This window comes from Saccopteryx bilineata, chromosome 2 (genome assembly GCF_036850765.1).
Source record: "Saccopteryx bilineata isolate mSacBil1 chromosome 2, mSacBil1_pri_phased_curated, whole genome shotgun sequence".
In the NCBI taxonomy this organism is placed as follows: Eukaryota; Metazoa; Chordata; class Mammalia; order Chiroptera; family Emballonuridae; genus Saccopteryx; species Saccopteryx bilineata.
The window spans coordinates 55,888,001-55,900,861 of NC_089491.1; the positions used below are offsets into that span (position 1 = coordinate 55,888,001).

The following is a 12,861-nucleotide window of genomic DNA, read 5'->3' on the forward strand; positions in this document are numbered from 1 at the left end:
CCATGCAGATTCGCATTCAATTCCGGAAGATGGTAAAAGAATTGTGGAGCCAGAAAATGGTGAGCCATTCTGTTTATTAGAGTCTCACAACAGCAGACGAACAAGCAGGCAGGGCAAACTGCTCCTCTCTCTCTCTCTCTCTCTCTCTCTCTCTCTTTCTAACTCTCTCTCTCTCTTTCTCTCTCTCTCTCAGGCTGAGCAAACAGGCCAGGAGTCAGGGGTAGGGGGAAGCCCCTTCTCTGGCAAACAACAGCAAAAACTAGCCCCTCCCAATGGCAGCAGAAAATCTACAATCTACAATCTGCCACCCTGCAGGCAAGCACCTGCAACCTTACATAGACTGTACACACGTGATGCTACTCTGTGCTCATGCACCAATGGGGCAAAGTAAAAGCGAGCAAGCCTAACACACTTGTTTGCACAACATGAGGTCTCTCTTCACTCAAATTAATTTTAATTAACTTCAAACTGTTTAATTATAAAAATACACACTCATAAAAGCAATTTCAGAGTGTTTAAAAATAAAGAGTAGTCCTGCTTTCTCCCTCAGGAAGAATCACCTTTAACATTCAATTTGCATATTCCAGGCAATTTTTTCTAAGTAAGCGTGTACCCACACATATGTACACATACATTAAACAATACTTTAAGCTGTATGCCTCATTCTTTGTAAATGTTGGATAAAATTCTAATTATGTATGTTCTATAATCTAAACAATCTCCCATGAGAGCCATTTTTAACTCATATGTAATTAACTTTCCTATTCATGTTCCTTACAGAATGGATCCTTAGAAATGATCTACTAACTCAAAGGAATGTACATTTACATTCTAACAAATACTGACAAAATGTCCTTGGTCAAATGATATTCCCATCCTCTGCAAAGCCTTCAGATTTATTTACTGGGATAAATGTTCAGGCCAAGTTTTTTAACTATGTTCACATACACATATACACACTCTGAGCTTTACTCTAGTCTGAGAAATGCACAAATGTCACAAAAGTCTGAAGAACACTAAGTGAGATTCTATAATTTAGAAATATATGCCTTATTTACCACATATTCTGACATGATATGTAACTTACCTTATTTGTCAGAAGATTGTTTTTATCATACACATCTGTATAGTTTTTATAACTGGGGTGTAAATTTTTCACAGCATTAACTTCATCACAATTTTCACTAATATGGCTCTACAAGAAAGAGACAATATTTTTAATTTTTAATGTAAAATGCCAATAGAAATTATGCTTCCTACCTCAGAGTGATATGGATTCTTTCTACTTGTCTATGTGAAGGACCACATAGAAAGATGATGAAGCTGTACATGCATTTTATTTAAAGCAAACTTTAAGACAAAGAAACAATGAATATGTAATTACACAAACACATAATGTTCTAAATGGTGTGCTGTTCTTCCAACAGTCTTTCCAAATTCCAAACTAGAGAGAGAACAAACAAAAATAAAAAGTATTCCTTGAAGAGAGTTAAGAGCTTAGCTACTGTGGCCACCTACCTCTTCTGATATTGGCCACTTAAGAAAAGAGTTCAGTGGGCACCAGTAGGACAAATGGCATGGATCACTCATAAGAAAACTGGGATTTTAATAGAGAGAGCTGAACTTTAGCCTAAATTCTAGCCTTAATTATGTGTTTTAGGGTGAGTCGGCTCTTTTCTTTGGGCCTCCATTTCTTCATCTCTCGAACAAAAGGATTGGGTTAGATAAGTAATTTTTCAAGTTCTTTTAGCTTTGGATATGTTATTCTGAGAAAAATTTATATATATCTAGTATGTAAAAGGCATAAACAAGTTGCCTTTCAAGATGAAGCAGGGTTGGGACTTTAGAACCCTGTCTCCATTCTGTCCTCCTTTTTAACTTCCAGAATGAGTTCTTCACAGAAAAAAAAAAAGGAAAATAACGGAGTTAGATAATCATGCTGTCACCAAGAAAGAACCCAAAAATCCACATGCAGACCAAACAAGTGAGTCCCAGTGCCCCACCAACCTTTCTCGTGGGCACCACAAAACCCGAGCGCATGTAAGTGTTTTTGAAACACAACACTTACATGTAACCACATCTGCCCCTAGCCTAAAACAAAAATCATTCCAGACCAACCGGGGTGAATATGTATTATGGGAAATAACTCATGAGCAAGTAACTATTCCCAAGAATAGCAATGCCATTTCCCTGTCTCCATGAGGTAGAGTATGCATAGCCTAGTGATAAAAAGAACAAATAGCAATGTTCTAAAAACAGTGCTCTACCTATGGGATGAGCTCTATCCCTGGCCTTGAGGAAAGCCCAGGCCACTAAAGAAACTTACGGGCATCAGGAGAGGAGAAAGGACAGGAGATGATTTGTGTCATTTTGACAAATTTGAGCAAATACACGTACACACAAATGTACATCTCCAGCAAGAGAATACGCGCTTTTATTGTGTGTTGCTGGGTTCAGGACACACTACCCCAACATGTGGCGTCTTGGCATCTTGAAAATGCCATTTGAAGCCGAAGGAATTTGAGAATGGCAGAAGCAGGAGGGTCACTGTGATGCCCCCCCTCCTTTCTTCCCTGAAACAAGTCACACAGCCCCAGGTAAGAGGCCTGCCCTACAACCAGACAAGAAGGGCTCCCTTGTCTCTGAGAAAAGGGGCCCAAGAAGGGTCTGAACAAACAGGCTGTGCCAAGTTTCTTCGCTTGCCTTATACCCCTTCACCACTTGTAAACCGTGCACTCTTCAAACCTAGCAAAAAATACTCAGGTCTCACTGTTTCTGCGGGTTTTGATTTCCTTTGAAAGCTCCTGGGTCATGTAAAACTGATATTAAATACATTTGCATGCTTTTCGCCTGTTAGTCTATCTTTGTTAGTTTAGTTGTCAGACCTAGACAAGGATGCTAAGAAGATCCAGGAAAACATTTCTCCTTCCCTATAGCTGTGTGGGATTGAATAAAAAGTTCAAATATCACAGCCTGCAAAACACAAACAAACAAACAAAAAAGAGAATGAGGAAAGATGAGAATAGTTAATGAGCCTTATCAAGATAAATCTTTAAAGAATAAATAAATAAAAAACCCTCCACCCTATAAATGATAAAAAAAATCAATGTGTCTGCCTCTCCCCTGACTTGCCTTTTGTTATAGGACAGGTAACTCTCAGGAGGGGAAATTTTAGTGCAGTGTTCAATGCAGCTTGGATGGGGGGAGGGCCACTCCCAACTTCCAATTTTAACCCAGCTGGAAACTTCACAAAGTGTTTTATTCCTAAATTGTAACTGCTTAATGACAAAGTAAAATATACTCTGTGTTCCCAATTTAAATTAAGAAATGTAGAACAAAAGGGCTTTTAAATGCATTTTGTAAAGTCGAAATGAGTTTCTTATTGCTTTTAAAATAATAAGTGGTTCCTTCAAAAATGTAGGACTTGAATGCTGAGAAAGCACTAAGTGAAAAAGAAGTGAAATACATTAAATGAATACGACTGACAACAGGTAACCAGTTTGTCATGGATCTTGCTGGGTTACTTATGATGCCCTTATTTCTGCAAGTCTGATCAGAGATGATTGAGAAGAAAACAAACTTTAGCTTTCTTAACTGAAAAAATTAAAGAGTTGGATTTGGGGGACGTGTGTAAGGACCCTCCCGTCCTATTTCCAGGAGATGTCAGTAGAAGAATTGGAAATTACTGCCCCATAGGCATGAAGGAAATGTTTAACTCATGTTCTTTTCCTCAACTAATTCCCAGCCTCCTTCGTTCGGATTCCTCCAACCAGGGACTAGAATGAGAAGTAACTAATTTGTTTATCAATCCCCCATCCTGTGATCTGGTTTTTCTGACCATTCCTCAATCCTGTTATCCAGTTAATGATATCCCCATCTCTCCCTTCCCCCTTCCCGCGGCCATTGAAACTAGCTAATGTAAGAGTAAGATTGCACAGCCACCACTCCAGCCAATGGGGCAAGACCAGCCTAGGGCCCGCGATAGGGATAAAAAGAGAACGCACTCCCTGACGCACTCTTGCAGGCTAGCTTTCACTAGCAGCAGCACACTCTTCCACAGAAGTTATTAAAGTTGCCTTGCCGAGGTATTTTGTCTCCACGAGTCTCACTTAATTCCATCTCTAAAAGGCAGGATTCGAGAAGTCTCACAGGTCTGAACACAGGCATGAACAGGAGAAAAATAACCCACCTGAATGTGCAAATTGCGGGTCTTCGCAATGTTTCCAAGTTCGCCCAGCAACTTCTCAGAGCAGGAAAGGGCAAAACGCGGTGTCACTATAGGCTCCACTCTAGAATACTGGAAACAAACGAAAACAGTCGATGAGGAAACTATGGATATCATGAATGTGTAGCATACCCCAAAATGCATATCATGCAAGGTGATTGAATTGATATTTGGGGACTGTCCTCCTTTCTAAGAGTGGGTGGAATTGCTGGGTTTCATGGAAATGGCTCCTGGTGAGGACAAAGGAGAGTATATACATTCTGTAGCACCACGTTCAACAGAAGATCTCTCCCACACGATAACCACCTGCTGCTCCACATCGCAAGGAGGCTTCATCAAGGCCTACACTATGGCCTTTATGAAGAGCAGTGCGGCAGAAGAGGCGCTTTTAAAGGACAGGGCTGGGGAGACTAGAAGTGAGGTGGTGGTCTATCCCCCTTTCTACATCTTGGGGGGGGGGTGCTGGCCATGACATCCCTGAGGACTATTTAGTTGCACAACTGGCTTGATGTCACTGAGGTGAAGGTCCAAGCAGGAGAGAAAAATTCATAAAGGGATGGTGAGAATAAGATCCACAAAACTTCATCTAAGTCTCCCAAAATTAGATTGAAAGATATTCTGAGGTTTCCAATGGTTTCCAACAAGACCTCAAAAGATGGTAAGGGAAGTGTCTTGTTTGCCAATCTAAGAGATTACACCATGGAACCATGAACCAGTCTGCTGGGGATGAAGGCAAGAAACAGGACAGCTCCCATAAGCTCACCAACCCCAGGGTCTGCAAAGGTGGGTGCCTTGCTGAGTGCCTGCAGGCCACGTGCCATGCCACATATACAAATATGGACCAAAGCAGCCTGTGGCAGGGGTCTCAGACCAGGTGAAGGGGTACAACAGGCCAGAGCCAATATTAACTAGTCGACAAAACCATGCCTCAATTTCCAGTTGCCGCCAATTTGTCCATAGCCATGAAGCCTTCTCCAATCTCCCCATATAGACCATACTGTGAAATTAGAAGGTCCCAGAAGAAAGAAGAGAAAACCACTGAGAAAGCAAAAACTGCCTGACCTCACTGAGCTGAGCTGACAGGTCCATTGTGAAAACAATATAAGGCACTAGGAAAATATTCCTGCATGCCTGGGATACGCCAATAGTGTACACAGACTATTCTCTGACAAACAGCTTAATAAAATCTATAGCCAAGACAAAGGTAATCGAAAAACCAAGCTGGGGACAAACTGACTTACCTTCCTTTGGCGCATTTCTGACACGAATCTGAAATAAGGCAAGAAATGGCAAGTTAGAAAATTTAGGTATTTTCAAAAAATTTTTTCAAGAATGAAAACATGATCTTTTCATGTCCTGCAAACATTTCTAGCACTGCATATGTTTCACCACCACTAATTAAAGATTAACAAGTAGTAATTACTCTGCTTTCTCATCTGCGGAGATGAAGTGCAACATCACAGGGAAATGCATTTTATCATCTAGCATCAGCTGGGCCACTCAGGAGTATTCCCATAGCACTCAAGCCACTCTACCAGCTTCAACTCCGTTGGGGAATATTGCAGGATGTGATGCTCCAGGGATGCTGGAGTCCTGGAGTCCTGTGCACCCAGAGGCATTGAGAGCCATGGGGCTCTCTGCTCCCAGTTTCCCTGAAGTGGCAGCTACTTGTTCGTACAATCTCATCCTTTATTTCTAAGAGCAGAGTCATACTCCCCCTGGATTTTGGAGTAAGGCAGAGGAAAAAGGCCGGAGGTGACTGTGAAATGGGTGGTGATGGGGGTAGCAATCTTATCAATTATCCCTGCAGGGATGGTGGTGTCTGCAGGGCCTATGAAATGGCTGCTTCTGCCCTGGCTGGGAATATTTACTAGCTGTAGATATAGCTTCCAGCCTTCTGGTATTCCTATGTCTCAGAATATAATATGAGTTGAGGTTTACTAGAACCACAAACACAAATTCATGGAAGAGTTGAGCTTTGGCACATGCTAAGGGGAAGGTGCCTGCCTCCTGTTGTTGGGGAGCAGGAAGCAGCCCCTAGCTTGCCCTGTTCAGAGGACTCACTTTAGGTGAAAGAAGCCTGGGAATGAAGAGTTGAACTTCTAACATCTTGGGAAAGATTTAAATATAAAGAAATTTCAGCCCTGGCCAGTTAGCTCAGTTGATTAAGAGCATCATTGTGACACAACAAGGTTGCAGGTTCGATCCCTGGTCAGGGCCCACAGGAAGCAACCAATGAGTGCACGACTGAGTGGAACAAAAAATGAATGCTTCCCTTCCCTCTCCCCTCTCTCTCTCTTCCTCTCTTTGTCTCTATCAATTAAAAATAATAATAAAAATTAAAATAAATTAAGCCCTGGAGAGTGATAGCTCAATTGGTTAGAGCAAGGGTTGGGAACCTAAGGGTCGCAAGCCAAATGTGGCTCGTTTGATGGCTGCATCTAGCTCGCTGACAAATCTTTAATTAAAAAAATAATAACGTTAAAAATATAAAACATTCTCAAGTATTACAATCCATTCATTTCCTACTGCTCATGTTCACAGTTGCAGGTGGCTGGAGCCAATCACAGCTGTCCTCCGGGACAACACCAAATTTTTATTGGGTAATACGTAATGTACACAGGCCATTGTATGGCTCTCATGGAATTACATTTTAAAATATGTGGCATTCATGGCTCTCTCAGCCAAAAAGTTTCCCAACCCCTGGGTTAAAGCATTGACCCAGAGCATGGAGGTTGCTGGTTCAATTCCCCTGTCAGGACACATGCAGGAATAGTTCAATGATCCTGCCTCTCTCTCCTTGCCTATCTCAAAAAAAAAGAAAAAAAGAAAAGAAAGAAAGAAAAAGAAAATTTTTCTATGTATTGAGAGTCACACAACAAAATTCCTTCTCAAATGCTCAAGGCATCATGAAAAAGACATAAAGAAATGAAGAAAAAAAGATACTTCTAGGATGAGTGGAATATCCCAATGCAAGCTAGAAGTTCAAATCCATGTTGTTCAAGGGTCAACTATAATTTAATGAGCAAACCATGTACACATTTAAAGCGAGACCGATAAACAGATGACCAGATCTATAATAAAGGAGGGGGGGTATCTCATTTACTTCAAAAAAGAATCTCTCCTTTTACAAATGAGTTTTACCTAGGGCTTCTATAACAAGTTTCCAGAAGCTTTGATAGTGGTGTACAAAAATGGTATTGACATGCAACTTTTTGTTTAGGATCAGATTATTTTCATAAAATTGGGGAAGCCCACACTGTAACATGTGCACATCCCCACCTGATTCAGGGAGGTTTCCTCTCCCTGTCTCCACCTCCATCAGTGCAGCAAAGGGACCGTACAAGACAAATCAAGATGAACATACCTCTCCGTTTCCTTGATTGATTCCTCGGTGGTTTCCTTGTATTCTGGAACAGTGCCATTCAGATCCATGCAGACTTTGCCCACAAATGCCCGCTGCCCAAATTTATCTATGAGGCACACACAAAAAGAATCTAAAGTCATGTGTCTCTCCTACACAGTACCTTTTCTGAATCTTTTAAAAAGATGTTTAAATTAAAATCATTATGAAAGCACAGGAGAGAACATGAAAGATTACCCTTTAATAACAATAACAACAGTCTAAGCCCCACTAAATTCTGTAAGTAGTAAATGTTCTTTCATCCATCACTTCAACCACGACCTCTCCCATTTCCACTTCCATGCTGGCCAGGTAATAATTGGTTGTTTTTTAACTTATTACTCAGCTTTTTCCCTTTGTTTGCACAGTTTGTCTATATTCTTACTCAAGTCATAACTGTCTTTTCCCATTTTATCGCATGGAAAGAAGGGACAGCCTCAAACCCTGGTGAAATTCTCTATTCGATCTTGACATGTCTACACCTTGTTTCTTCTTTTTTCCTTCTCTTTTGTCCAGAGGAGGGCTCACAATCTCCTTCTGGTCTACTCTACCACTGTCCTATGGTCGAGTCATTTTCTATATTCTTCCACCATTCTAAAAATAAAAACAGCATGGTTTAGTGATAAGATAAAGGGCACTGGGGTCCTACAGACTTGCTTGGATTTAATTCCTTGTTCCTCTGATTATTTCCAGAATGGTGGACTCTTTAAGCTCTAAACCTGTATGTGGCCAGTGTCCTCTGCTATGTGCAGGGTTAGGAAGAATATACCTAGTATGCATGTAAAGTGTCTGGCACATGCTTAGGAAAGATATTGCCGCTATTATAAGCTATAGCTATGCCAGCAGTATCCTCTGTAAAAAATGTATTCAGTCCTACTTGCAGCTCTCAGCAGCAAAGAACCCAGTCCTCTCCAAAGGTTCTAGACTAGAGGAATTCTATTTCAGCTAAGAAGCTGAAGCTACATTGGGCAATGTTAATTCTTTTTACAATGTCTCCATCTCTGTCATAAGAATCTTACAGAAGTCTTTAAGCCTCTCTTGTTCCTTGTAATTCATTGTAATAACTGGGCATTAGATCACTCTTTCTTAAAACACCACCTTCATCATATACCTCATGTGGCTCAAAACCTTTTTTGTTTTTGATGCATATTCAAATCTCTCCATAGTCTGAACCGTCCCATCTGCCCAACCTCTCCCAGCGCCTGCACCCCGAATCACTGGGCAACAAATCCTGTCCTCAAGTCCAACTGCTCTGTTCCCTGCTTCCAGTGTCCACTATGGACATTCCTGTCTCCATGCCTTTGTCGTTGTCATTTTCCTCTTCCCCCATTTTATCTTCTCTTCAAAGCCAAGATTTAAAAACCCTCCCCTTCTAAAAAATCTTCCCAGATGTTCCAGCTCTGGGTACATTCTGTCTCCTTCCAAAACGGCAATAGTTATTTTCAGCATCATCCTTTAGGCCTTTGGCATCGATAACCTTGGTCAGCAAGCAGTAGTGTCAGCATATCAGCCAACAGCATTTATTAAGCCTATGTGCTAGGCATTGTGTTGGATACGAATTTAAAAATCATCAACCTAAATAAAGTTATAGCTCTGCTTACTAGCTGTGTGACTTGGGCATGTTTCATAACCACTCTGAGCATCAGTTTATCCATTTGTAACGCAAAAGCATAGTAGTTACCTCAGAAGTCTGTTTGCAACCTAACTGATATAATCTATATAGAGTGCTTTGCACAATGCCAGGCATCTTAGTGAGAGCACTACAGCTGTTCCTAAAGTTACTAATCAATGTGTGTAGTTACTAATCAATTAGTCCTATCTACCCATCAGGGCAGAGACTATGTTCTGTTTCATTGTGTTCCCAGCAATTTATACAGTATCCTGAGTCTAACCTACAGCCACAATATGACTGTTGATAGAATAAACTCTTGCCATCACTAGAATGAAAAAACTTGTTCCAAAAAGCACTAAGTTAATACACAAAATTTAGACCTATACCTATACACATCACTTTTTATGTAACCAAAAACCATAAGTAAATAATCAAATTTCTTAAACAATAAAAAAAAATAAAAAATAAAATTCAGGGGCCACAGTAATTGAGATACCTCATTATTTGCAAGATATGCAGTATTCAAATTACAGCAATTAGAAAACAAGGCTGGCCACGGGTGTAAGTCACAGCCAGACATGGTCCGGCTAGCTTTGCTGGGTGTGCCCATAAATCACGCTTTCATCTCCTCACCTGTAATTTCCGCAAGGAGCAGTGATGAATCAGTGTGAATTGTTCCGAAGTAACAAGCTGTAGTTGTTCCATTCTTCAGTGTTCTCCTCTAAAAATAAATCACAAAAACCATGAATTGCATTTGCCAAGAAAGTCACATAGCACACACAGATGAAAATAGAATTCTAGTTTTCAATTTTAAAATGTTTTTATTTAAAGGTATGCCATCTACATTTTTTAAATATTTTAAACACTTTTCTAAAATCTAGGCCTGGGCCCTGGCCGTTTGCTCAGTGGAGAGAGCGTCGGCCCAGCGTGTGGAAGTCCCGGGATTGATCCCCAGTCAGGGTACACATGAGAAGCAACCATCTGCTTCTCCTTCCTGCGCTTTCCCCCTTCTCTCTCTCTTCCCACAGCTGGTGGCTAGATTGGTTCAAACATCAGTACCAGATGGGGGATGCTGGGTGGATCCTGGTCAGGGCGCATGTAGGAGTCTCTCTCTCTATCGCTTCTCCTCTCATTTAACACATTTTTTAAAAAATCATATAGATAGTGTAAAATTCAAAACTGACTCCTTCCTCTGAGGCAGCTGCTAGACCCTTAAAGCCAAACTGACAAACTCAAACAAATGCATGGAGCCCTGTAGCACACATTACCTCGGTTCTATTTTTTTTCTCTCCCCTTCTTTTCATTTGCCATGGTTTTGTGACTCATTTTATTCTATTGGATACTATGCAATTTTAAGATATCTCAAATCCCTTTTAGAACATTGCAAGGCATAAATAAATTTTGAAAATAGAAAATTGGTGTGGTTAACACAACTTGTTAACACAATGCACCAGCAACCCCATACACAACTTTAGTCCATCTCAGTTTTTCTGGTATCATGCTAAATATGTAAGATGCACAATTACACTGAATTTATAATTAAGTGAGGCACGTGGATAAATGATAGCACTTGCTTTTATTCTCTAAGGTTTGAATGATGCAAGCCCAGGAACGTAGCAGGATAACTGGTTACTACATACTGCTTATAATATTGTCACCATCACATAATCATCACGTTAGGAGAGAATCCATCAGTGGGTACAAGAAAAATGCAGGAATAATTCAAACAAAGTGTACTGAATAAGAGGTGGTGGTCAGATAAGAAAGTATTTTCAGCTTTAATTTTCAACCGCAGAGGCTATTTTGGGTTGCTAAGCGAATTGAGCATAAGGTTGGGGTGGAAGGATAGAAAATGATTTTCTTGAGAGAGTGAAAAAGAAGGACATTTTTCAAAACCTTCAACATAGATTTGGCACACACTAGATAGTCTCTGTTCAATGACTGAACTAGCCCCATAGTTCCCTCTAGTGGTGTTAATGCACATCACATCCCATATGCCCTGCAATGGGACCATCTTACTATATTTTCCCTCCTTGGAAAATACCAAAATATCATGACATCCTTATAATTGTAATTTAAATTTTTTATTTTAAATTTTCTTGGGTGTTTTTTTAAAGCAAGCACATAGAGCTCTTACCATATGTCAGGCACTCTTCTAAAGAGCTTCACAAATATTAACTTGCTTAATTATCATAACAATTCTGTGAAATAGGTACTATCATTATCTCTGTATTTTTACATATTGGGAAGATGAGTCACAGAGCTCTCCAAAGGTTACACAGCTATTCTGTATGATCCCCAGAGCAGTACTGTGGATTAGCTGGAGTATGGGAACATACATATGCATTAAAGCCAAATTTAGTAAAATAAAACATAAAAAGCAAAAGACAGAGTCATGAGAGCCCACCAGCGTGGGGACCTTGGAATTTGAACTCAAGTCCCCCCCCCCTTTGCTAGTGATTAGCTGTGTAGTTGTCCAAACTCATTGGGCTCTGAAAGAATTGATAGAATTCTCTATAGTCCACTCTAGTCTTAACTGCCAGTGCTTTATATACAAAATCTACCCCAAGAAATGGATGTTTCTACAGGTAATCAACATACCAAAATGCACAAGCAGGATACTTACGACAACTCTGGTATATACTTCTTCAGCAAAGTCAATGTTCTGGAATCTCTGTTCTGTAGGAAACGTGTACTTGGTCAACCACTCCAGAAGTGGCAGGTCTACGTTACTCCCAGAAAAGTAATACTGAGGAGCATGGATGTGTGTATCAACCAACCCAGGCATGAAGAACTCACTGGAAATTAAGATGAGAGAAAATAATTTAATATCATCTTTTCATTTTCCATATCTTTAAATCATGTTGTCTCATGACAATAAATTGCTCACCCCACATAGGTTTAGAGCTGATGCAATCAGATAAGTAAATTCCCCTATTATTTAGAGCAGTGTTCCCCAACCTTTTTTGGGCCACGGACCAGTTTAATGTCAGAAAATATTTTCACGGAGCCGGCCTTTAGGGTGGGACGGATAAATGTATCACGTGACCAAGACAAGCGTCAAGAATGGGTTTTAGATGGATGTAACAGAGGGAATCTGGTCATTTTTTAAAAAATAAAACATCGTTCAGACTTAAATATAAATAAAATGGAAATAATGTAAGTTATCTATTCTTTCTCTGCAGACCTGTACCAAATGGCCCACGGACTGGTACTGGTTCGCGGCCCGGGAGTTGGGGACCACTGATTTAGAGAACAAGAAATAAAAACAAAGCTCTGCTAGGAGAGATATAGCTCCTAAGTTGGAATGGCTGACATTAGGTTAACCACAGATAATGAAGGGAGAAAAAAGCACAGCACTGGGCAGAAGCAAAGTCATACAGAAAAGGAGTGAAGATATGCTTTCATACTGTGACTTCGTTCTCACAAGTGGGGGCTGTAAAACAGGGGGAAAAGATGAGAGAAGAGGTCTTCAAAGCTTCTAGAGCCATGCTGAGGAGTCAGACACAAGCCACTAAGGACGACTGAAGATGAGAAGTAAAGATATCACTGCAGTGCTATGTCAGCCGTTTTCAAGGGCCTGACCACTCCTGCTGTTACACTGATTCACCAATTAATTTT

At 40.5% G+C, this 12,861-nt stretch overlaps 1 protein-coding gene across 1 annotated transcript in view; it reads right to left on the reverse strand.

The window, feature by feature from the left end:
• The window catches only part of GDA (guanine deaminase), a 92,456-nt gene that overhangs the window by 22,108 nt on the left and 57,487 nt on the right, over positions 1 to 12,861 (reverse strand). The window contains exons 3-8 of the mRNA XM_066257091.1: positions 11,867 to 12,038; positions 9,874 to 9,961; positions 7,593 to 7,698; positions 5,467 to 5,494; positions 4,190 to 4,297; positions 1,088 to 1,195 (exon numbers count right to left, since the gene is read on the reverse strand). Coding sequence (XP_066113188.1) covers positions 1,088 to 1,195; positions 4,190 to 4,297; positions 5,467 to 5,494; positions 7,593 to 7,698; positions 9,874 to 9,961; positions 11,867 to 12,038 — 610 coding nt within the window. The remainder of the gene's footprint in view (positions 1 to 1,087; positions 1,196 to 4,189; positions 4,298 to 5,466; positions 5,495 to 7,592; positions 7,699 to 9,873; positions 9,962 to 11,866; positions 12,039 to 12,861) is intronic.